This window comes from Bacillus rossius, chromosome 6 (assembly GCF_032445375.1).
Source record: "Bacillus rossius redtenbacheri isolate Brsri chromosome 6, Brsri_v3, whole genome shotgun sequence".
NCBI classification, from domain to species: domain Eukaryota; kingdom Metazoa; phylum Arthropoda; class Insecta; order Phasmatodea; family Bacillidae; genus Bacillus; species Bacillus rossius.
In genome coordinates, this window is record NC_086334.1 from 78,286,138 (window position 1) to 78,312,030 (window position 25,893).

The following is a 25,893-nucleotide window of genomic DNA, read 5'->3' on the forward strand; positions in this document are numbered from 1 at the left end:
TGCTGAAACTTGGCGTACATTTAATATGCGAGAAGAAATCTTCCTTTTTCAAAGTCCATGTTCATGTCAACGTACGGATAACTTTCGCCGTTTAAAAATATTTTTACATTACGTATTTGACAGTTATCGAATACGGAGTGACTTACTCCTGCATTGAGCTGTCTTCCGGTCTGAAGCCCGACGATGATGTATCTTGGTTTTTCCGTAGCGAAGCTGGACTTTACTATCCAATTGATACGCTGACTATGAGGCAAGCCAGGATAAGTTTCCAGGCTCCAGGATCGGAATGGCACATAGAAGGTCTTGCCTTTTTCTATGTTCTTCAACATCTTGACTCTTTCAACGGTGCTCACTTGGATGTGGGGCAGTATCCACTCGATAGACTGTAGTGTTAGCGAGACATCTTGAGGGTTTTCTGCAGCGGCGACAATTGCATTAATGTGCGTGTTGGCTAGAAGCAGTACGAGCTCTTGTTTCGAATTAATGATTATATGCTTGTAGTCCTCAGCGAATCCAAGAAGCATGGACAGAGGAACACAAACTTCGAACTTTCCTTCGGCATAAACCTGAAGCTTATATTCATCCTCGAGGGCCCAACCGGCCATCTTTGCAGCAGTCAGTTCATTTGGCGTGAGAGAAAGGTAATTTTTCATAGCAGATGTTATGCCTACATCTCTCGTCTGGTCTACCTCGACGCCATTGAGTACATATGTAATGCGCTCGATTAGGTGAAGAATACCAATACAGGATATTGATGTTGTTGTCGGGTGCGTACCATCCGCTTTTGTCAGCGTGCCTCTTATACGTAGAAATGACTGCGAAGGTAAAGTACAAATATCTTGGTGCTGTACAGCAATGCGTACCTCCGATGGTAGTGCGTACGTTCCGAGCAGGAAAGGCTGGTACTCGTGCAATTCCATTTTCGTAATGCTGTCATCAAAAATGACCGGATCTTCCACGTTGAGGATTTCGTCTTCCATATTTATTCGGCACTTGTCCAATACTAAGAAGATACTTTATGCTGTCAGGTGTTAATGCGCCGATGTCTGGTAGGGAACTGTTCTTATTCACGCCAATGCGATTTCTTTTATAACTGTTCGGTGTTACGAACTTTACGCCCATCGCTTCAAGTGCAGACGTAATGTAATTTCTTCGTCTTGAAAATTCACCAAACGTCCTCGCTGGTCAACGATTCTGACAACGACTTCGTGTGCGCACTTCACGACGACTGGAACGTAAATGATACTTTGCGGTACTTCGACCAGTTTATATCCTGGCGGGACCATCGGGGAAAACTCGTGCAGCATGTTGCTTAGTCTTCCGTTGAGATACGTTCCACTTGCCAAATTACAGTTTATTCTTATGACATTCACAGGCAAAATGTTTACTGCGCGTGTAGATTCGTACGTTCTTCCTGTATCATACACCTTTGATTCGAATCCGAGCATCGTACCTATGGTCCCAGGTTTCGTAAAGTCGACATTTTCACTGCATGTTAGAATGCTTTTTTGAGTGTTTGGATTTCCAAGCAGTTGAAAGTCTACATCCTGTGGTAACATATCCCTGATGTAATTTGCAATGTCGTCAATTTAGTAAGAGCCAACAGGTAACTGTATTTCATGAGCGGTCCCATCACTTTTCAGGAAGCAGATCTTGCAATTTTCTTCGTCAATATTCGGTATGGCATTATACGTTTGAAAATCTACGAGTCCGAAACACCATTCTCCGTCTAAATCCAGAGGCGGGAAATGAACCGCCCGCAGCTCAGATGCGTGACCTGTCAAGGTAAGTGTTATCGACATGACTAATAAATTATCATCATTGCACAACCTTTAAGTAGCAATTTTTATCTGTCAGCTAATTTTTGTTTGATAAAAAGCGAAGACACAAGTTTCCGCAGTTTGTTTGATTAGGCTTCTGTTCGGTTTCGTAATTGTAGAAAAATGTAGTGGTTCGACCCAGGTACCGCCTAAGTTCTGGCGGAGGCTGTAAATTTCCAAAATTATCTTATTACACGGCCATTTTACCAGTCTTTACATAAGTCACCCAGTGCGTACCGCGACCCGCTGACGTATCTAAATTAATTATGGCACGCTCATGTGTCTTTGGCTTGCTGGGTAAAGTGTCTCGCATAAACACGCCTGGAAATTTGGTATTTTCAGTTTTCGAGCGTACCTGATCAAATCTATATTGGTGAGCGGACGTTTCGGCAAAGAACTTAGGATTTTTTCATTCGTTTCTTCCTCATGCCTCGACCTGATTTGTGAGGTTGCAAGTACAGTCCTGCGCCGTTTTTTTTTACCCATGGCAATGGCTTCCATGCTGGCATTGTGTCGCTGTGCTTCTTTTAACTGCTTGCGCTCATTCTTCGAAGTGTTGACTGCCCGCACTATACCACTCGTTGCACCGATGAGGCCGCCGAGAGCACCCAATGCAGGCAAAAGCAAGGAAGAAATCCTCCTATAATCTTCTTGTCGAGAGTCTGTAATTTTTGCTTGTCTTTTTGCACGCCTGCACCAGTCTTGCATTTGGTCTTGCGTGAGTTAGTCTTTGACTTGATGGAGCTGGCTCGACGTGCACCCAGTACTAATATCGTCTTTGCCTTCATGATCTTAGATACGCCCCACGCTGTGATTTTTTCTCCAAGTCCCGCGTCCGGAGATTTGCTTATTTCTTCAGCTTCCTGTGCCAATATCTGATCTGCTCTGTGCCTAGATTCCAGATCCTTGCTGAGCGAGTAGGCGATATCGTGTTGTTTGCACTTTTCGTCCAGAGAATTAATTCCCACGTCACCTCGAGCTAACATTTTCTCTAGTTTAGTGCCGGGGCCGCAGAATCTGTAGCCGGGAATATGTAGCTCAAATGGCATATTGTTTATCAGCGAGTTCACGAGTCCTGCACCGATGTGTTTTTTGTTGTTACCTCTTCGAGTCATTACGCACAACTGACTAGAAAGTATAAATGAGTTTGATTTTATATAATTGCGTCAGTACAATGCAAGTCGTCAAGCAAGAAGTGTGTTTGCCCGTGCACATCACGCAAGACGATGTATTTAGTGCGCGTGAACAACGAAATGGCTTACTGTTGCCTTCTGCCGTACTTTGCATAATGGCGGGTCCGTCCAACTGCGGCAAACCGTGCGTTCTACTGAGTTTATTGGAGGAACCAAACGGTCGTTTGTTTGAAAATGTTTACCTCTATTCCAAATCGTTGCAACAGCCAAAGTACCAGCGCCTAGCTACGGTTCTACAATCGGTGGATGGTCTGGAGTATTTTCCATTTAATGATAATGCAGATGTGGTACCTCCAAGCGAAAAAAAAGCCAATTCCGTGTTTGTTTTCGACGATGTAATGTGCGAGAAGCACGGCATAATACAAGAGTACTTTTCCATGGGCAGACACTCCAAGGTAGAGTGCGTTTACCTGTGTCAGACGTACAGTCGTATTCCAAAACATCTCCTACGAGACAACGCGAATGTCATAGTGCTTTTCCGCATGGACGAACTTAATTTACGTCACGCTTATGACGATCACGTAAACACCGACATGACATTCCAGGAATTCAAAGACATGTGCTACTTGTGTTGGAAAGAAGAACACGGATTCCTAGTTATAGTCAAAGACTGGCCTCTATATAAGGGCAGTTACAGACGAGGTTTCGATCAGTTTATCGTCAAACATGAGTAATAGCATTTCGAAATTCGGTCGTAGCGGCAGACATACTGTATGTCACAACTCCGATATCCGCAAATACATTATACTACTGGCTCAAAAGGTAGAAAGTGTGAAAAAGGAATTACAAGAGTATCTCGTTGCCATCGACCAGCGTGTGGAAGACTCGGATTCTCGCATTCGCGACATGATTGAAGTATCGAATGCACAAAGACGTGACGATTTGAGGACTTTTCAAAGCAGTCTGAAAGCATTACTATCTCACTTTTCAACAAATTCAGGTTCAGTCAAACACAAGAAAGAAGTTTCTGCGAACGAATAGAAAAGTATAAAAGGAGGTCTTGCAATAAGTTTTCAGCCAGTACAATTTAGGACCTGGCCAGTGACCTTCATCGAGCTATACAGTCTGTTCGTGAAAAATATCTACTTGCTAGATGAACCAGACTTGCACGTGAGATGTAAAATGAGGAGATATTTAAACCAATCACTAGTCGCCTCGACGAACTTAAAAATAAGTAAGAACCAGCCATCATTGTGAAGACAGAAGTTGAAGATGAAATGCCAACTGTAAAGAAGAGAAAGTATGAACCAGGTCGAGAAGAAGAGGACTTAACAAGTACAGAGTCCATGCACAAGAAAAAAAATACCGAAAAAGGGACATCAAGTTAATGCAATGGTCCGACCATACCTGATATCGTTTACGAGCCGGAATAATGACACGACCTACGGAGTGTACAGAAAATATAATAAGTGGTTCCTTGGTGCTAAAGAAATAGACTTTCTACCAGGAAATATCGTGCGCGTAGATGAGTTCAAAACGCGTGGGACTCTGGGTCTGTACGAATTGCTGTTTCGCAGGGAGCCTAAAGGATATTCTCACAAAGACTTACAAGAGTACAAAAAACTGCTAGAGCTAACCAATGCACATTTTCACGATAACGATCCATATAGCGGTGTATATAAAGACGAAGATCATGAAAAAATCGACATTCTTGCCAATCTCTTCAGTAAACTAACGATACATGGTGAGGGTTTAAAAAAGCTAGAAAGTGATCAGGTATTTGACTATGTATATTGGGACGACCCCAATGAATTAGTTGATCGTCTTAGAATTCTACATACTTCGCTTAGTGTAGGAAACTATTCGCACATCAACGAAATAGTCTCCATACTTGAATAACTGAGGGAAGCCGGCTACATACAATGAGTCGAACCGGAATCGCTCGCGAACTTCATGCTCCTGCTAGACGAAAATACCTTCGTCGCAAAGTCATAGTTCGTGGAATTGATGATATATTCCAGGCGGACCTTGTTGAGATGATACCGTATTCCCGATTAAATAAAGGTTTCAAGTACATGTTGACAGTCATCGATGTTTATAGCAAGTTCGCTTGGGCTAGACCTGTTAAATTAAAGACTGCAACTGAAGTAGCCAAGGCCATGAACAATATTTTGCGGGATGGACGTGTACCGTCACACCTGCAAACGGACCTCGGAAAAGAATTCTACAATGCAACCTTCAAGGCTTTGATGAAGAAGTATGGCATCAAACACTACTCTACATTTAGTAATGTCAAAGCCTCCGTTGTCGAAAGGTTTAATAGAACTTTGCGTTCCAAGATGTGGCGCCAGTTCATGGCTAATGGAAATTACAAGTGGCTTGACATCTTGCCGAAACTAATAAGCGAGTATAATTCCACAGTGCATTCTACCACGAAAATTAAGACAAAGGACGTAAAGGACAATTGCCTGCTTCAAACAGTGTTTTCCAACACGAATAAGAAAGATCCACGAAAGCGCAAAGCTAACGTCGGTGACATTGTGCGAATCTCCAAGCAGAAAGGTGTCTTCGAGAAAGGATTCACTGCGAACTGGAGTCCTGAACTTTTCCATGTGACACATGTTCGTGAATCAGAGCCTAGGACCTACTACCTCGAAGATTTGGACCACAAACCTATCCATGGCGGCTTCTATGTCGAAGAGATTCAGCCTACATTGAATCCCGATACGTACTTGGCGGAGAAGATTATAAAAAGACGAAATGGACGGTCCTACGTCAAGTGGTGGGGCTTTCCACCTCGCTTTAATTCGTGGGTGGCAGATGGAGAAATCGAGAAATCCACAAGACTTTAGTAATTTGTCTGTGTTTTTTTGTACTTGTAGTAGTGTAGAATTTATGTTATAAAATTTTTTAAAAGAACTAGCAGTGTTTTTTTATTTTCTCAAACCTAACACTTTTGTAGTATTTTTTTAAAATTAAAGTTGTTTTGTATCGGTCAGGGATCGAACCAAGTATCGAATCTATAGGTAGATTAATGATTGATTTGTTATAAATTTATGGGTCAATAAATACAAATATCCAAGATGGCAGTCGTAATGGCTTATAGAATGATGGTGGTAGTTGATTTTAAGCCTTTTTAAGGATTTTGATCATGATTTATTGAAATTATTATTTTTATATAAAATTAAATGTGTTGCATCATCCAGGGATCGAATGAAGGACAGGAATCGATCGAATCAATCATTATATTTATTGATAATTCATTTAATGAATTTTGAACTTTTTCCCGCATTTATAGCTAAATAATTACAGATTTTCAAGATGGCGCCCAAATTTCAAGATGGCAGGCACCTTAGTAATAATAAATTATTACTGCACTCTAGCGGATAAGAATTAAACTAACATGTCATCAGCGCACTCTAGCCGACGATACAATGATGATGGCTTCCAGCAGACGAGGACAAGATGGCGGACATGACGTCATACTAGATGACGTTATATATACTTTGACATAAGTGGTGGGAGTCAGTCTGCCAGCAACCACCACGAGAGAAGGAATGGTCGACATTTTAAATTTTTTTGCCCTCATCGGGTTCGAACCGAGGACTCCGAACTCTGTGTCGTAAAAGAAAAAAATTTTTATAAAAAAGTATTATATTTTTATTAATTCATTTCTTTATAAATTTTAAAATTTTGTTTTATTAAAATCGGATGATAAATAAAGATTTTAATGATGGTGGCTGTAACGGAAATTGCAATGGTGACGTCATAATTCAAAATGGCGGAAAACACAGCGTCGGAATGTTCTAGAAAACAAAATGATGTCATCCAAAATGGCGGATCCAAGATGGCGGGTCAAAAATGGCCGCCGGAGTCAAGTCAAGGTCAAAGGTCAAGGACACGTCCATCCAAGATGGCCGCCATGACGTCAGAATCCAATATGGCGGTCGGCACCTCGGCACCTCACCCTGGAGCCTGTGCCCGGACATACATTTACATACTACTTATGTATCCAGACGATGTGTCAACAGGAATTTTGCCATTACTAATATCGAGCAATTGTTTGGAAAATACTTCACCAGATTCGTTATTTTGCAATACGACTCGCATATTCATATTTAATTTTAGTCTTGACGTATTTCTATAAAATGGACGACTTGAAACATGCATTAAGTTCGTCGGCTGGCGTTGATCGATGCATTACTGGCAATGTTTTTCGAAAATCACCTGCCAATAGAATCGTCGCTCCACCAAACCGGTTTTGGTTGTTTCGTAAATCTTTCAATGTGCGGTCTAATGCCACCAAAGATTTTTTGTGTGCCGTCGTGCATTCATCCCAAACGATTAATCAGCTTTGCTGCAACACTTTGGCCATCGCAGAATTCCTCGAAAGGTTGCAAGTTGGAGTTTCATTAACTTGCATGTTCAACGGCAATTTGAGTGCTGAATGAGCTGTTCGAACGCCTTCCAAAGAGCAAAGAGTATATAACTCTGGGACTATGGTTACATAAAAAAAAAGTTTATAATAAATGTAGTCGTTAAGTTTTCTTAATTTTTCTAAGTTTCTGCGCAATTTTCTTAATTTTTATTAATGAAAGAACCTTCTACGAAGTATTAGAAAACATAAAAAAAAAAATGAAATTGGTAAATCCATTCTCAAGTTATAGAATGACCAGGAGAAATAGGGGTTCATTTATATATATATATATATATATATATATATATATATATAACATAACGTTTATTTTCTTAAGAATAAAGTGCGACTGTTTAGAAGTTGAATAATGCTATTAAATTAAATGAAGTCATTAGATTTTTTTCGGTGAGAGCATTTTAAAACATTAGGCGAGCACAGAGAGACACGATTTATTTGTATGTAATACACCTCAGATATATATATATATATATATATATATATATATATATATTGAATACTATGTCACAATATGTGAAAACATTATTAGAAATAAGAATGCGTTTCCAATATATTATAAGGGTCATATCTTTATTGCATTATTTAAGAAAAATATAATAACTAAATATTTTAGATGAATACAGTTTTTTTTTGTGAAGATGCATTATTGTCGATGGGGAAAAAAAGTCCCATTTACAGTTTTAAATTTTTCATTATAAATTTTTAGGTATTCCGTAACATGAAATATTATGTTAAAAAAAATGTAGCTCATATAAATAAATTTAAATATAATTCCACTAATGTTTGTAACAATGAGCATGCAGGGTCGGCCAGTGACTAGCTGTGGAATGCGCGGGCGGGCGTGTCCAGGTCGAGTGGTCGTGGCGGCGCCACGTGTCTGGGAGCACACTCGCGCAATGCAGGTCGGAGATCACGGCTTCTCTCAAAATTATCAGCTGTGACCAAGTGCAAATTGTACACGCAGCGAAAGATAAAGGATTGGCGCATGTCCCAAAACTTGTTTTAGGCAACAGAAATGGAAACTGTGAGTGAGGCGCACCCCTGAAAGTACGCTAATGGGCCTTATTCGGCACGCATTTACTAATCAACTATGTATCTGAGACATCTTTAGCAACTTTAGGGACATGCCCGGTACCTTAGTCTCTTTTATATCCGAAATCGGTAATCGCATGTCAAATAGTTTCGATAAAAACCATCTATTGTTGAACCCATGCAGCTCACTTTGCACTGCATGTAGGCGGGTCCCTTGTTCCCTCATATACTCATACACTACCGTAGCCTAGGAGGCTAGAGCCTTGCGATGAAGGACTGGATGATATCTCTAACCGACCTCGGTCAACCTGAAGCTCTGTCCACTCCTGCACTCCTGAGTGTAGACCGACGCACCAGCTTGCGACAAAAACACTACATTAATAAAGTTAAAGTTACCGAATACAACCATATTTTAATGTTTATTTATATATTTAAATTTACAGGCGGACACATAACTTTCCCTTTCTTAATTTAGTTTAGGCTGGCAGGCAGCCTGGCGGGAAACTCCCCCGAAACAACCAGCTCCAAACAAAACAATGCGGACAGCAATGTCCAAGTACCCAACCCCCGCATGGTAGACTATTTATACTCCGTCCAACTCTTCTTCCAGATCCATCCTCTAGGACTTGGCTGCTGCGCAGAGAAGGCGCGCATCTCGGGAGTCCGGGAAGGAGACATCTCCCATACTGGGGAACCCCACTGCAAGCAGCGGTAGAAAACAACAGTCTTTGGCTCCAAATGTCATTGATTCCCAAAGTCATTGGCTCCAAAAGTCTTTGGTTCAATCAGTTTTTGGCTCCAAACATCATTGGCTGCAAACGTTTTTGGCTCGAACAGTTTTTGGCTCCAAAGGTCATTGGCTCCAAAAGTCATCGGTTCCAGCTGTGTCATGCCTAACTGCTCCAGCAAAAAGGCGACTTTTTTTACGAAGCTACGACACTACGAGTCTACAGCACTACAAGACTACAAGGCTGCAACTGACTACAATAGCTTCATTCAGCAGCGAGAGTTAATTTATCTCATTCAAATAACTTATCGCAAGCAGTCCCGATTCTTGCAACAATTGGCTGTGTTGTACAGGTGGTCGCTCTTTCGTGTGGGATGCGAGATGCCCACTAACGATCGCAAGAGAAAGAGGGCTTCGCTTGAGACATTATTGATACCAATATGGCCTCCGTGACATCATGGCGGTATGTTACTGACTCAATCCTCACGGACGTACCAATAAGCACTACTTCAATTTAATCACAAACATTAGGCTACTCTTAATGAGATATTGAAAGAAGATGGACCGAACATGTCGACATGCAGGGAGTGCGCAGTGGCGTGGTTGTTGCAGTCGGAATGTTCCACAAGGACGTGGACGACCTGCAGGGAGTGCGCAGTGGCGTGGTTGTTGCAGTCGGAATGTTCCACAAGGACGTGGACGACCTGCAGGGAGTGCGCAGTGGCGTGGTTGTTGCAGTCGGAATGTTCCACAAGGACGTGGACGACCTGCAGGGAGTGCGCAGTGGCGTGGTTGTTGCAGTCGGAATGTTCCACAAGGACGTGGACGACCTGCAGGGAGTGCGGAGTGGCGTGGTTGTTGCAGTCGGAATGTTCCACAAGGACGTGGACGACCTGCAGGGAGTGCGCAGTGGCGTGGTTGTTGCAGTTGGAATGTTCCACAAGGACGTGGACGACCTGCAGGGAGTGCGGAGTGGCGTGGTCGTTGCAGTCGGAATGTTCCACAAGGACGTGGACGACCTGCTACAGTGCGGAGAGGCGTGGTTGTTGCAGTTGGAATGTTCCACAAGGACGTGGACGACCTGCAGGGAGTGCGCAGTGGCGTGGTTGTTGCAGTCGGAATGTTCCACAAAGACGTGGACGACCTGCAGGGAGTGCGGAGTGGTGTGGTCGTTGCAGTCGGAATGTTCCACAAGGACGTGGACGACCTGCAGGGAGTACGCAGTGGCATGGTTGTTGCAGTCGGAATGTTCCACAAGGACGTGGACGACCTGCAGGGAGTGCGCAGTGGCGTGGTTGTTGCAGTCGGAATGTTCCACAAAGACGTGGACGACCTGCAGGGAGTGCGGTGTGGGGTGGTTGTTGCAGTCGGAATGTTCCACAAGGACGTGGACGACCTGCAGGGAGTGCGCAGTGGCGTGGTTGTTGCAGTCGGAATGTTCCACAAGGACGTGGACGACCTGCAGGGAATGCGCAGTAGAGTGGTTGTTGCAGTCGGAATGTTCCACAAGGACATGGACGACCTGCAGGAAGTGCGCAGTGGCGTGGTTGTTGCAGTCGGAATGTTCCACAAGGACGTGGACGACCTGCAAGGGAGTGCGCAGTGGCGTGGTTGTTGCAGTCGGAATGTTCCACAAGGACGTGGACGACCTGCAGGGAGTGCGCAGTGGCGTGGTTGTTGCAGTCGGAATGTTCCACAAGGACGTGGACGACCTGCAGGGAGTGCGGAGTGGCGTGGTTGTTGAAGTCGGAATGTTCCACAAGGACGTAGACGACCTGCAGGGAGTGCGCAGTGGCGTGGTTGTTGCAGTTGGAATGTTCCACAAGGACGTGGACGACCTGCAGGGAGTGCGGAGTGGCGTGGTCGTTGCAGTCGGAATGTTCCACAAGGACGTGGACGACCTGCTACAGTGCGGAGAGGCGTGGTTGTTGCAGTTGGAATGTTCCACAAGGACGTGGACGACCTGCAGGGAGTGCGCAGTGGCGTGGTTGTTGCAGTCGGAATGTTCCACAAAGACGTGGACGACCTGCAGGGAGTGCGGAGTGGTGTGGTCGTTGCAGTCGGAATGTTCCACAAGGACGTGGACGACCTGCTACAGTGCGGAGAGGCGTGGTTGTTGCAGTTGGAATGTTCCACAAGGACGTGGACGACCTGCAGGGAGTGCGCAGTGGCGTGGTTGTTGCAGTCGGAATGTTCCACAAAGACGTGGACGACCTGCAGGGAGTGCGGAGTGGTGTGGTCGTTGCAGTCGGAATGTTCCACAAGGACGTGGACGACCTGCAGGGAGTGCGCAGTGTCGTGGTCGTTGCAGTCGGAATGTTCCACAAGGACGTGGATGACCTGCAGGGAGTGCGAAGTGGCGTGGTTGTTGCAGTCGGAATGTTCCACAAAGACGTGGACGACCTGCAGGGAGTGCGGAGTGGGGTGGTCGTTGCAGTCGGAATGTTCCACAAGGACGTGGACGACCTGCAGGGAGTGCGCAGTGGCGTGGTCGTTGCAGTCGGAATGTTCCACAAGGACGTGGATGACCTGCAGGGAGTGCGAAGTGGAGTGGTTGTTGCAGTCGGAATGTTCCACAAGGACGTGGACGACCTGCAGGGAGTGCGCAGTGGCGTGGTTGTTGCAGTCGGAATGTTCCACAAGGACGTGGACGACCTGCAGGCAGTGTGGAGTGGCGTGGTTGTTGCAGTCGGAATGTTCCACAAGGACGTGGACGACCTGCAGGGAGTGCGCAGTGGCGTGGTTGTTGCAGTCGGAATGTTCCACAAGGACGTGGACGACCTGCAGGAAGTGCGCAGTGGCGTGGTTGTTGAAGTCGGAATGTTCCACAAGGACGTGGACGACCTGCAGGGAGTGCGCAGTGGCGTGGTTGTTGCAGTCGGAATGTTCCACAAGGACGTGGACGACCTGCAGGAAGTGCGCAGTGGCGTGGTTGTTGCAGTCGGAATGTTCCACAAGGACGTGGACGACCTCCAGGCAGTGTGGAGTGGCGTGGTTGTTGCAGTCGGAATGTTCCACAAGGACGTGGACGACCAGCAGGGAGTGCGCAGTGGCGTGGTTGTTGCAGTCGGAATGTTCCACAAGGACGTGGACGACCTGCAGGGAGTGCGCAGTGGCGTGGTTGTTGCAGTCGGAATGTTCCACAAGGACGTGGACGACCTGCAGGGAGTACGCAGTGGCGTTGTTGTTGCAGTCGGAATGTTCCACAAGGACGTGGACGACCTGCAGGGAGTGCGGAGTGGCGTGGTTGTTGCAGTCGGAATGTTCCACAAGGACGTGGACGACCTGCAGGGAGTGCGCAGTGGCGTGGTTGTTGCAGTCGGAATGTTCCACAAGGACGTGGACGACCTGCAGGGAGTGCGCAGTGGCGTGATTGTTGCAGTCGGAATGTTCCACAAGGACGTGGACGACCTGCAGGGAGTGCGCAGTGGCGTGGTTGTTGCAGTCGGAATGTTCCACAAGGACGTGGACGACCTGCAGGCAGTGTGGAGTGGCGTGGTTGTTACAGTCGGAATGTTCCACAAGGACGTGGACCACCTGCAGGGAGTGCGCAATGGCGTGGTTGTTGCAGTCGGAATGTTCCACAAGGACGTGGACGACCTGCAGGGAGTGCGCAGTGGCGTGGTTGTTGCAGTCGGAATGTTCCACAAGGACGTGGACGACCTGCAGGGAGTGCGCAGTGGCGTGGTTGTTGCAGTCGGAATGTTCCACAAGGACGTGGACGACCTGCAGGGAGTGCGCAGTGGCATGGTTGTTGCAGTCGGAATGTTCCACAAGGACGTGGACGACCTGCAGGGAGTGCGCAGTGGCGTGGTTGTTGCAGTCGGCTGTTCCACAAGGACGTGGACGACCTGCAGGGAGTGCGCAGTGGCGTGGTTGTTGCAGTCGGAATGTTCCACAAGGACGTGGACGACCTGTAGGGAGTGCGCAGTGGCGTGGTTGTTGCAGTCGGAATTTTCCACAAGGACGTGGACGACCTGCAGGGAGTGCGCAGTGGCGTGGTTGTTGCAGTCGGAATGTTCCACAAGGACGTGGACGACCTGCAGGGAGTGCGCAGTGGCATGGTTGTTGCAGTCGGAATATTCCACAAGGACGTGGACGACCTGCAGGGAGTGCGCAGTGGCATGGTTGTTGCAGTCGGAATGTTCCACAAGGACGTGGACGACCTGCAGGGAGTGCGCAGTGGCGTGGTTGTTGCAGTCGGCTGTTCCACAAGGACGTGGACGACCTGCAGGGAGTGCGCAGTGGCGTGGTTGTTGCAGTCGGCTGTTCCACAAGGAGGTGGACGACCTGCAGGGAGTGCGCAGTGGCGTGGTTGTTGCAGTCGGAATGTTCCACAAGGACGTGGACGACCTGCAGGGAGTGCGCAGTGGCGTGGTTGTTGCAGTCGGAATGTTCCACAAGGACGTGGACGACCTGCAGGGAGTGCGCAGTGGCGTGGTTGTTGCAGTCGGAATGTTCCACAAGGACGTGGACGACCTGCAGGGAGTGCGCAGTGGCGTGGTTGTTGCAGTCGGCTGTTCCACAAGGACGTGGACGACCTGAAGGGAGTGCGCAGTGGCGTGGTTGTTGCAGTCGGAATGTTCCACAAGGATGTGGACGACCTGCAGGGAGTGCGCAGTGGCGTGGTTGTTGCAGTCGGAATGTTCCACAAGGACGTGGACGACCTGCAGGGAGTGCGCAGTGGCATGGTTGTTGCAGTCGGAATGTTCCACAAGGACGTGGACGACCTGCAGGGAGTGCGCAGTGGCGTGGTTGTTGCAGTCGGCTGTTCCACAAGGACGTGGACGACCTGCAGGGAGTGCGCAGTGGCGTGGTTGTTGCAGTCGGCTGTTCCACAAGGACGTGGACGACCTGCAGGGAGTGCGCAGTGGCGTGGTTGTTGCAGTCGGAATGTTCCACAAGGACGTGGACGACCTGCAGGGAGTGCGTAGTGGCATGGTTGTTGCAGTCGGAATGTTCCACAAGGACGTGGACGACCTGCAGGGAGTGCGCAGTGGCGTGGTTGTTGCAGTCGGCTGTTCCACAAGGACGTTGACGACATGCAGGGAGTGCGCAGTGGCGTGGTTGTTGCAGTCGGAATGTTCCACAAGGACGTGGACGACCTGCAGGGAGTGCGCAGTGGCGTGGTTGTTGCAGTCGGAATTTTCCACAAGGACGTGGACGACCTGCAGGGAGTGCGCAGTGGCGTGGTTGTTGCAGTCGGAATGTTCCACAAGGACGTGGACGACCTGCAGGGAGTGCGCAGTGGCATGGTTGTTGCAGTCGGAATGTTCCACAAGGACGTGGACGACATGCAGGGAGTGCGCAGTGGCATGGTTGTTGCAGTCGGAATGTTCCACAAGGACGTGGACGACCTGCAGGGAGTGCGCAGTGTCGTGGTTGTTGCAGTCGGAATGTTCCACAAGGACGTGGACGACCTGCAGGGAGTGCGCAGTGGCGTGGTTGTTGCAACGGAATGTTCCACAAGGACGTGGACGACCTGCAGGGAGTGCGCAGTGGCGTGGTTGTTGCCGTCGGAATGTTCCACAAGGACGTGGACGACCTGCAGGGAATGCGCAGTGGCGTGGTTGTTGCAGTCGGAATGTTCCACAAGGACGTGGACGACCTGCAGGGAGTGCGCAGTGGCGTGGTTGTTGCAGTCGGAATGTTCCACAAGGACGTGGACGACCTGCAGGGAGTGCGCAGTGGCGTGGTTGTTGCAGTCGGAATGTTCCACAAGGACGTGGACGACCTGCAGGGAGTGCGCAGTGGCGTGGTTGTTGCAGTCGGAATGTTCCACAAGGACGTGGACGACCTGCAGGGAGTGCGCAGTGGCGTGGTTGTTGCAGTCGGAATGTTCCACAAGGACGTGGACGACCTGCTGGGAGTGCGCAGTGGCGTGGTTGTTGCAATCGGAATTTTCCACAAGGACGTGGACGACCTGCAGGGAGTGCGCAGTGGCGTGGTTGTTGCAGTCGGAATGTTCCACAAGGACGTGGACGACCTGCAGGGAGTGCGCAGTGGCATGGTTGTTGCAGTCGGAATGTTCCACAAGGACGTGGACGACCTGCAGGGAGTGCGCAGTGGCGTGGTTGTTGCAGTCGGAATGTTCCACAAGGACGTTGACGACCTGCAGGGAGTGCGCAGTGGCGTGGTTGTTGCAGTCGGAATGTTCCACAAGGACGTGGACGACCTGCAGGGAGTGCGCAGTGGCGTGGTTGTTGCAGTCGGAATGTTCCACAAGGACGTGGACGTCCTGCAGGGAGTGCGCAGTGGCGTGGTTGTTGCAGTCGGAATGTTCCACAAGGACGTGGACGACCTGCAGGGAGTGCGCAGTGGCGTGGTTGTTGCAGTCGGAATGTTCCACAAGGACGTGGACGACCTGCAGGGAGTGCGCAGTGGCGTGGTTGTTGCAGTCGGAATGTTCCACAAGGACGTGGACGACCTGAAGGGAGTGCGCAGTGGCGTGGTTGTTGCAGTCGGAATGTTCCACAAGGACGTGGACGACCTGCAGGGAGTGCGCAGTGGCGTGGTTGTTGCAGTCGGAATGTTCCACAAGGACGTGGACGACCTGCAGGCAGTGTGGAGTGGCGTGGTTGTTGCAGTCGGAATGTTCCACAAGGACGTGGACGACCTGCAGGGAGTGCGCAGTGGCGTGGTTGTTGCAGTCGGAATGTTCCACAAGGACGTGGACGACCTGCAGGGAGTGCGCAGTGAAGTGGTTGTTGCAGTCGGAATGTTCCACAAGGACGTGGACGACCTGCAGGGAGTGCGCAGTGGCGTGGTTGTTGCAGTCGGAATGTTCCACAAGGACGTGGACGACCTGCAGGGAGTGCGCAGTGGCGTGGTTGTTGCAGTCGGAATGTTCCACAAGGACGTGGACGACCTGAAGGGAGTGCGCAGTGGCGTGGTTGTTGCAGTCGGAATGTTCCACAAGGACGTGGACGACCTGCAGGGAGTGCGCAGTGGCGTGGTTGATGCAGTCGGAATGTTCCACAAGGACGTGGACGACCTGCAGGCAGTGTGGAGTGGCGTGGTTGTTGCAGTCGGAATGTTCCACAAGGACGTGGACGACCTGAAGGGAGTGCGCAGTGGCGTGGTTGTTGCAGTCGGAATGTTCCACAAGGACGTGGACGACCTGCAGGGAGTGCGCAGTGGCATGGTTGTTGCAGTCGGAATGTTCCACAAGGACGTGGACGACCTGCAGGGAGTGCGCAGTGGCGTGGTTGTTGCAGTCGGAATGTTCCACAAGGACGTGGACGACCTGCAGGGAGTGCGCAGTTGCGTGGTTGTTGCAGTCGGAATGTTCCACAAGGACGTGGACGACCTGAAGGGAGTGCGCAGTGGCGTGGTTGTTGCAGTCGGAATGTTCCACAAGGACGTGGACGACCTGCAGGGAGTGCGCAGTGGCGTGGTTGTTGCAGTCGGAATTTTCCACAAGGACGTGGACGACCTGCAGGGAGTGCGCAGTGGCGTGGTTGTTGCAGTCGGAATGTTCCACAAGGACGTGGACGACCTGCAGGGAGTGCGCAGTGGCGTGGTTGTTGCAGTCGGAATGTTTCACAAGGACGTGGACGACCTGCAGGGAGTGCGCAGTGGCATGGTTGTTGCAGTCGGAATGTTCCACAAGGACGTGGACGACCTGCAGGGAGTGCGCAGTGGCATGGTTGTTGCAGTCGGAATGTTCCACAAGGACGTGGACGACCTGCAGGGAGTGCGCAGTGGCGTGGTTGTTGCAGTCGGAATGTTCCACAAGGACGTGGACGTCCTGCAGGGAGTGCGCAGTGGCATGGTTGTTGCAGTCGGAATGTTCCACAAGGACGTGGACGACATGCTGGGAGTGCGCAGTGGCGTGGTTGTTGCAGTCGGAATGTTCCACAAGGACGTGGACGACCTGCAGGGAGTGCGCAGTGGCGTGGTTGTTGCAGTCGGAATGTTCCACAAGGACGTGGACGACCTGAAGGGAGTGCGCAGTGGCGTGGTTGTTGCAGTCGGAATGTTCCACAAGGACGTGGACGACCTGCAGGGAGTGCGCAGTGGCGTGGTTGTTGCAGTCGGAATGTTCCACAAGGACGTGGACGACCTGCAGGCAGTGTGGAGTGGCGTGGTTGTTGCAGTCGGAATGTTCCACAAGGACGTGGACGACCTGCAGGGAGTGCGCAGTGGCGTGGTTGTTGTAGTCGGAATGTTCCACAAGGACGTGGACGACCTGCAGGGAGTGCGCAGTGGCGTGGTTGTTGCAGTCGGAATGTTCCACAAGGACGTGGACGACCTGCATGGAGTGCGCATGGCGTGGTTGTTGCAGTCGGAATGTTCCACAAGGACGTGGACGACCTGCAGGACGAGGCGTTCAGGTGCGCCGTGGACCGGCTGAACGAGGAGCAGAAGCTGCTGCCCGGGTCCCGCCTGCTGCCGGAGCTGGTGTACGTGCCAGCGCACGACAGCTACACTGCGGGCAAGCTAGGTGGGCAGTAGGCACTACTCGCTTTATTTGTATATGCAATTAACGTACAGGAGGGATATAAATACGGTCCGCAAAGTATCAATTCAATTAAATTAACTAAAAATTAATAATTCTTAGTATTCTCTATAAGTTTAAAAAACATGTGTATAAAATAAAATCTCTAATTTAGTATTAAAAAAAGGGTGTTGTCTGTAAAGTCGGTTTACGGACGATCATTTTACGTGATAACGTCATAAGAAAACATTCATGAAAAATTGCATTCTTTTTAATTTTCAAATATTATTAACAGTTTTTGCAAATTTATTTTAAATAATTTGTTTAAATATTATCACGAACAATTAGTTAAAAAGCCGGTCTTAACCTGTTTGATATTATAGAAGATTTTCTCGCACGGTGGTTGGCCGGTTCTGGCACGCTCGGCTCAGGGGGAACATGACAATGAGTCATGATTTATAAGACGTTATCATGTCAATAATCAAGATAAATATTAATATAAAAAATTAATATGCTGAATAGTCGTGTGGAACAGGGGCTCCGAGCGCTGGGTTGCGGGTGAGCTGCTTGGTGCTGACCATCATCTGACGTCACGCAGGTCATAGAACACTCAAAAATGACTCAAAATGGCCTACAATTCCTAAAAATTTCCCGATTTCGCGAAAAGTTGCCATTTTGTGGGAAAATTTCCCTTTTTTGTCCTTAAAAATGCTAACGACTTGAAATGACCATATCGAGGCTTAACAATCCATATCTACAGCCTCCGGCAAGCCTCTGACGACATCATGGATTATGACGTCACCATTAAAATTTCCGTAACGCCCGCCATCTTGGACGTGGATGATATAAACGTGGCGCGTTTCGTTACGGAAGCCATCTTGTATTCTACATCGTTGCACTTTTCGTTACGCCTGCCATCTTGAAAATCCGTAATTATTATGCTAGAAATTTGCGAAAAAATTAAAATTCATAAAAAAATTAATTCATCAAATGATAATAAAAATATTATTTAAACACGCATTTTCGTCCTTGAACCCGGTGAAAAAAAAGACAATTTATCCTTCCTCCACGGAAGCCGCCATCAGACTGGCCTCCCACGCCGCCGCCGCCGATCCATCATATTGCCATCCGGGACAGTTAGCGTGTGCGAGACCAGAAACCGAAGTTTCTATAACTCGCTTAGTGCATAGTAAATCAGGTGCACCCCACACTTTTGTAGAATCACTTGGATCAACGGGCGGGGCGCGTGTGTTGTGGGATAAGTTTGGCACACGGGCCTGTGTGTGCGCTGGTAGGTTGTGTAATGCTAGAAAAAGTTGCGTGTACCTGTCATCGGCGGGGGAGAGAAGCTCCCCACCAGTTAGATCGGCTAACTGGCGTGATGTAATATCATGTTGGTGTGCATTAGAGGCTTGTCTGTGTGCTGTAATTTAAAGTGACCTAGATAAACTCGGGTGTGTAATGTAGAGTAAAGCTGTGCGAGCCGCTCCTTCGAACCCCTGGGAACACAGAACATGCATGAGTAGTCGGCTCATATGTGCATGTAGTAGGTAGTTCAGGCCGACACTCGCGCAGGCATATTTTCGTGTGGTCATGTTGGTGAACGGTAAAAAAAATTACATGGATTAGTAAACTTCCGGCCGCCTTAAGGAACGAACTATTGCGTTCCAAGAATAGTTCAGTCAAAGCCAGGCTAAGCCAGATGCTGCGGTGGCTAGCCCCCAGGCTGTTGTCGTTTAAACCTGAAACACAGGATGTAAGGTTAGTAAGTGGAGTGGTCGTGCTGTTCAGGCATAGGCCCTCGTCACAATTTTTTTGTTATTATTATTATTTTTTTTGTAAAACTTTGGAAATTTTAATATATTTTTTATTTTTATTTTTTATTTTTACTTTTTTTAATTTATTATCTTATATATCCTATAAATATACTTAAAAGCTACTATACAAGCCCCCAGAGCCCTGCCCTGACAGGCATGCATGACTCTCGGCCCGGATCCCCAGCGAGGGCTGGAGTAGCTCCCTCTACCAGTTCACCTGCATGATTCTGCCTTGACAAGGTGCTACGACATGTGAGTGGATTGTCGCGCGTGTTGTAGTGGTGCGGCTGTAGAGTTTTACGTACCCCGGGGAAGGGAAAAAATTTATTAGGTGATGATAAGTTTACGGAACTAGCTTTGGTAATTCAAAATCCCATGTCTTCCGAAACGCGGCTGGCACTGGAGGTGAAGCCTGCCAGGCGGGTCGCGCCCTTCAGGCATAGGGAGTCAGCCCTAACAACACTGGCAGTGAACCCGAGGGGGCCGTACATACACCTGCGTGCTTCGGACCATTTTGAATCGAAAGAAGTGGAGTTAATGATGGTGAAGTTATTTTGTAGCTTGTATTTATTTATTAATAGTAGTTTTAGCCGGTCCGAGATCTGGCTTCTGTGTGTGGAGCTGTGTATACGGCGGCCATATTGGATTGTGACTTCACGGCGGCCATCTTGGATGAGTTTGACCTTGAACTTTGACCTTGAACTTGAAATTTAACCCTCAAAAATCGCCAAAACTTGTCCAACTTGGGCAAATTCACCCAATATTCCTCAAAATTCGCCTAAATTTCCATTTTTGTGGAAAATATTTCCCCAAAAAATCTCAAAAATTTTGATAAATTAAAAAATTCTCTTTTTGAGGGAAAAAATCCCGTTTGAAGGGAAAATTTCCCGTTTTTATTCCATAAAAATACCAGAGACTAGAAATGTCCATATATAGGCTTAAGCATCCATGTCGACAGCCTCCGATAAGCCTCTGACGTCATCATGGATAATGACGTCATCGTTGCAATTTCCGGTCGCCATCTTTAACTTTTTATTTATTATCCGATTTTAATGAAAACAATTTTAAAATTTATAAAAAAATTAATTAATAAAAATTTTATAAAAATATTTTAAAAACATACATGTACGACATGGAGCTCGGAGTCCTCGGTTCGAACCCGACGAGTGCAAAAAATAAATAAAAATGACGACCGAACCTTCTACCCCGTGGTGGCCGCTGGCAGACTGACCCCCACCACTTATGTTAAAGTATATATATCATCAGGTAACATGACGTCATGTCCGCCATCTTGTCTTCGTTTCTGTAAGCCATCATCATTGTATCGTCGGCTAGAGTGCGCTGACGCCATATTAGTTTAATTCTTACCCGCTAGAGTGCAGTAATCATATATTATTACTGTGACACCCGCCATCTTGTCATTTGGGACGCCACATTGGAAATTCGTAATTTTAATGCTAGAGATTCGAAAAAAATTCCAAAATTCATCAAAAAATTCACTCATTAATTTACATATTGATTCGATCGATTACTGTTCTTAGTTCGATACCCGATAGATGCAATAATGTTTAATTGTATGTAAAAAATAATAATTTCAATAAACCATGTTCAAAATTCATTAAATAAATTGTAATCTATATACTGATTGATTAGATCGACGAAGGTCCTTGGTTCGATCCCTGACCGATACAAAAAACTTTAATTTTACAAATGTACCACTTAAGTGACAGGTTTGAGAAATAAAACACCACAAGTTCTTTCACAAAATAAATTTTATTACTTAATTTCTATTCTACAACAGGATCACCTGCGAAGGTTAGCAATCTTACAAACATTTAGGTCCGCATAGGCGTGAAATGACTAATTCTTAGCTCCAATCGGTTTATACTAGACAGAGACCAGCCAGAAACTTTACTGACATAGTCCTCCTCTTCTTGAAAGAGTTTCCGGACACCGTGTTTAACAGTGTGCTTCACATCGTTAGAACTGTAAATTACTGCAGCCGATGTCTTGAATGCACACTTATTCACTTTGTCATCGAACGGATACGGCTTTCCATATATACAGTCCAACCACAAGTTATATTTTAATGGGCCGTTTGTTGCTACATCATCAGTAAGCTGATTGATTATGTCCTGTCTGATATCATCAAGAAAAGTACAAATGTCCTACGACTCACCTAAAGTATTTAGATAATAGTAGTCTTTCAACATTCCACGAAATGCAGACTGCGACAAGTAGAAGCCATTATCGTTTACTTGTAATGCACCGAACACAGTCTTAGATTTATTTTCATGTTGAGGCGTCATATCAATCGGTTGCTGCACATCTGTTTTTTTGCTTGTACGCTAACGAGTCACCAATCTAAACCGAGGAGTCGAACTTTCTACAGGTAGTTCAACAGTAGGCGCACGGACTTCACATTTACAGTTTTTCTCATGTCGGCGCAAATTATCAATTCGAGTAAAACATTTATGACACTCATCACAGCGAAACTTCATGCGAAAAGGATTCTTCGTACATCTACTCCTCTCATGTCTCCGTACATCATGTGCAAATGCAAAGGTCATATTGCAGTAGCCGCAAGGATGCCTAGTCGAAGACAAACCCGAACCAGATGCCGATGTAACTGTAGGTGTACCATTTCCAGGCATACTATTATGCATATCAATGCATCGTTGTTGTATAGAAACCTTTACTTTCTGCCGCACTGCAGGACTTTTGCATGTCTCCAAGTGATGCCTCAAATTAGCATTTCTTGTAAATTGCTTGCGACACTTGATTAAACCAAACATTTTACGATAAAGGTTCTTAGCACATCTCTCTTCTCGTGTCGACGAGCATTTCTGATGTTTGAGAAAATCTTGTCACAGTAACGACATCGACGTTCATTAGTTGTTGACGATTCACCATCCATTGAAGTCACCATCGAGGGCGAAACAGCGTTTGCCGAGGTTTCCTGTACAGCCAGCACTACCGGCACTAAAGTCTCTTCTGCTGGTGGTATCTCGACTGTTAAAATCTCCTACAATGTTGACGTCGTCGTTGCCAACGGGATCTGCTCCTTCTCCGTCGTAGCTGTCGTCAAGGTTCTCGTAGTCGATGATACAATCTCCATTGAGTTCAACGTTAAAGTCGGTAAAGATGCCATCGAGTTCGCAAGAACAGGTAATTACGCGACTTATGCACAGGAAGAAACAAACTATGTGATCCGTACACCATCGACGACAGTAAAAAACTGAGCGACCTGATGTCTAGGACGCGCTTATATACATGCACCGGATGGACGAATACGCTAGTCAAATCAAGAACAATTTACTATAATACTAGAGAGTAGTATAGGAAAGTATTTCCGGGCGCACGGCGCTGGCGCGTGGAGCCGGAGCCGGTGTCCGCCATCTTGGATTGTGACGTCACAGCGGCAAAAATTCCTCAAAATTCCTCAAAAATGACTCAAAATGACTCAAAAATTCCCGTTTTAAGAAAAAAATTCCCGTTTTCGAGGGAAAAATTCCCATTTCGAGGGAAAATTTCCCGTTTTATTCCTCAAAAATCCCAACGGCTAGAAATGTCCTGATAGAGGCTTAAGCATCCTTAACTCAAGCCTCAGTTAAGCCTCTATCAGGATGTGACCTTGACCTTTGACCTTGACCTCGACGGCCATTTTGGATCCGCCATTTTGGATGACGTCATTGTGTTCTAGAAAATTCCGATGATGTGTTTTCCGCCATTTTGAATGCTGACGTCACCGTGGCAATTTCCGTTACGGCCGCCATCTTTAACTTTTTTATTTATTATCCGATTTTAATGAAATTTTTTTTAAAAATTAATAAAAAAATCCATTTAATAAAATTTTAATAAAAAATATTTAAAAAATGTACTTTTACGACACGGAGTTCAGAGTCCTCGGTTCGAACCCGGTGAGGCCAAAAAAATTAAAAATGGCGACCGATCCTTCCCCCGTGGTGACTTTTGGCAGACTGACTCCCACCACTTTTCTTAAAGCATATATATATCGTCACCTAGTATGACGTCATGTCCGCCATCTTGTCTTCGTTGCTGGAGACAACCATCTTGTTTTCGTCAGCGAGAGTGCGCTGACACCATGTTAGTTTAGTTCGTATCCGCTAGAGTGCAGTAATCATTTATTATTACTGTGACACCCGCCATCTTGAAATTTGGCCGCCATCTTGGAAATCCGTAATTATTTAGCTAGGAATTCGGGAAAAGTTCCAAAATTCATTAAATAAATCACTCATTAACTTACATATTGATTCGACGGATTCCCGTCTTTGGTTCGATACCCGATCGATGCAATAATGGTTAATTTTATGTAAAAAAAATAATTGCCATAAACCATGTTCAAAATTCATTAAATAAATTGACAATAAATATACTGATTGAATAGATCGAATAAGGTCCTTGGTTCGATCCCTGACCGATACCAAAAAACAACTTTAATTTTAAAAAAGTATCACTAAAGTGTAAGGTTTGAGAAAATAAAAACTCCACAAGTTCTTTTAAAAAAACTTTTATTACATACATACTACACTACTACAAGTACAAAAAAAATACACAGACAAATTACTAAAGCCTTGGTTAAGATTTATTTCCGCATTTAATCTTGTGCTGTTCAAGACACTGTATAGCTGTGAGTCCTGATTTTCGAGGTCGATTAGCAAAATACTTAAAGCACATTTTACACATATAAATCTTATGTTGATGTTTTGTAACCTGGGGTCTCACAAGTCGGGAGAAGTTTTTGATGTAGCAGTAGTGTGCAGAACCGCCTTCACTTGTCACAAGCAACAAATCGAAATGATTTTTTCTTTCTTGTTTGGTTACCCGAATCGGACACACCTTATTATCCTCATTTAGCGCATACACATTAACTGAGACTTCAGGGTTATTTTTCTCAAAAACTTTTATCTGATTTAACGGTGGCGGATAGCACAGTCCATCGAAGTTGTACTTATTGTCCAAAGCATAATACCTCTTATCAACACGGTTTTGATGACTTCCCTCGACAAATCTTGCCAAAATACTCCATTTAAAACAAAACTGGTCCTTGAAGTTTTGGCAATTGACTACTGCTCTTTTGTTGACTATCGCCTCAGGTAAGGCAATAAATGATGATGTCTGATGGTATGGAAGCATACTATCACTTGATTCGTTTCCTATGCACATAATCTTGTGCCTGTCCAGACTGTTACAATGCGAAAAAACCTTATCGCATTTGTCGCACTTATATGTCTCTCGAGAGATTGTCAGAGACCTACTGCAGGTTATTGATGCACCACAATATTTGCATTGATGCGATGTACGCTCTTCATTAGTTGAAGAATCCATTGCTGATGAAACTTCAGCTGATGGTGGAACAGCACGTATCGTTGTCTCCTCTGCAGCAGGTATCGGGATCTTCACAGCTGTCGACACCTCAGCCATTGAGCCCTCCGCCGCCGTGGTCTCCTCTGCAGTCGGTATCGGGATCTCCGACTCCATCATCGTTGCTGCCATCGAGGTCCCAGCTGCTGTCGGTAAACATTCTATTCCGGTCGACATAACTAAATCTCACGAAACTTAATGGAGAGAGCACGTCCGTACTGCACCGCGACCAGAGGTGAACTGTGGGTCCAGTCGTCTGAACCTCGCTTATATACCCGTGGTCTACTGGTATACCTCATGAGTCAAAATAATGTCTGTATTAAAAATTTTTTTATTAGGTACCTAAAAATTGTAGAAATAAAAAACACACGAGTTCCAGTTTTACACATTTATTTATAAAAAGTACACAAATACATATTAGGTTAAGGAATCAAGCATTTTCACAAGCACAGTCTTTAATGCCGCACGAACTGACACGTCGACTCCGGTTCCAACTGGTTCGTTGACTCCGGTTCCAACTGGTTCGCCGGTCATGGTATCAGGAACACAGGTTTCCAGCTGGTCATCTTCTGTGACGTTGACAACTCCGACAAGACATGGTCGGTGACGTCTGTGACCACGTCTACGCCTGGGCTTTGGCTCAGTGCTAGTTAGGACAGATTCACTGCCTGAACTGCGACGACGAGACACACACCGTTTGAACGTCTGCGTAGAAGCATCACAGGTCGCAACAGGTTGCAACACGTCCATGTTTGGTGTTGCACGTGCAGACGAGGCGACTACCTCAGCGATGCTAGCAGGAAGGATTGTGTGTGGTCTCATGTGATAGACGGCACAGTTTCCAGGTTCGCGACAATCTACCAGCTGCTGAGTCGGTTCGTAGGACACAGGAAAGTGCGCAAACCGCCAATGCTGAGCGCCTCCATCGCAGGTTTCTGTATATGTACGTAGATACCCGGAATCCCAGTAGCTGTACTCGACACTGCTGAAGCTAGGTCTTGCGCTCACGTACACGTTAGCAGGATGAAATGTAAACATCTTCTTGCGGGTAGAACGACAACTGAAGGCACGTACGTATGTACGTCATTTATATATATGCAGGCT

The 25,893-nt window shown here is 46.6% G+C and overlaps 1 protein-coding gene across 6 annotated transcripts in view; it reads left to right on the top strand.

The window, feature by feature from the left end:
• LOC134533325 (glutamate receptor ionotropic, kainate 2-like) overlaps positions 1-25,893 on the top strand; it is a 406,907-nt gene that overhangs the window by 47,632 nt on the left and 333,382 nt on the right. For 3 of the 6 annotated variants that reach the window (XM_063370828.1, XM_063370827.1, XM_063370832.1), the window contains exon 3: positions 17,435-17,593. The exons of the other annotated variants lie outside the window; for them this stretch is intronic. In XM_063370828.1, coding sequence (XP_063226898.1) covers positions 17,435-17,593 — 159 coding nt within the window. The remainder of the gene's footprint in view (positions 1-17,434; positions 17,594-25,893) is intronic. 6 annotated transcript variants of the gene reach the window in all.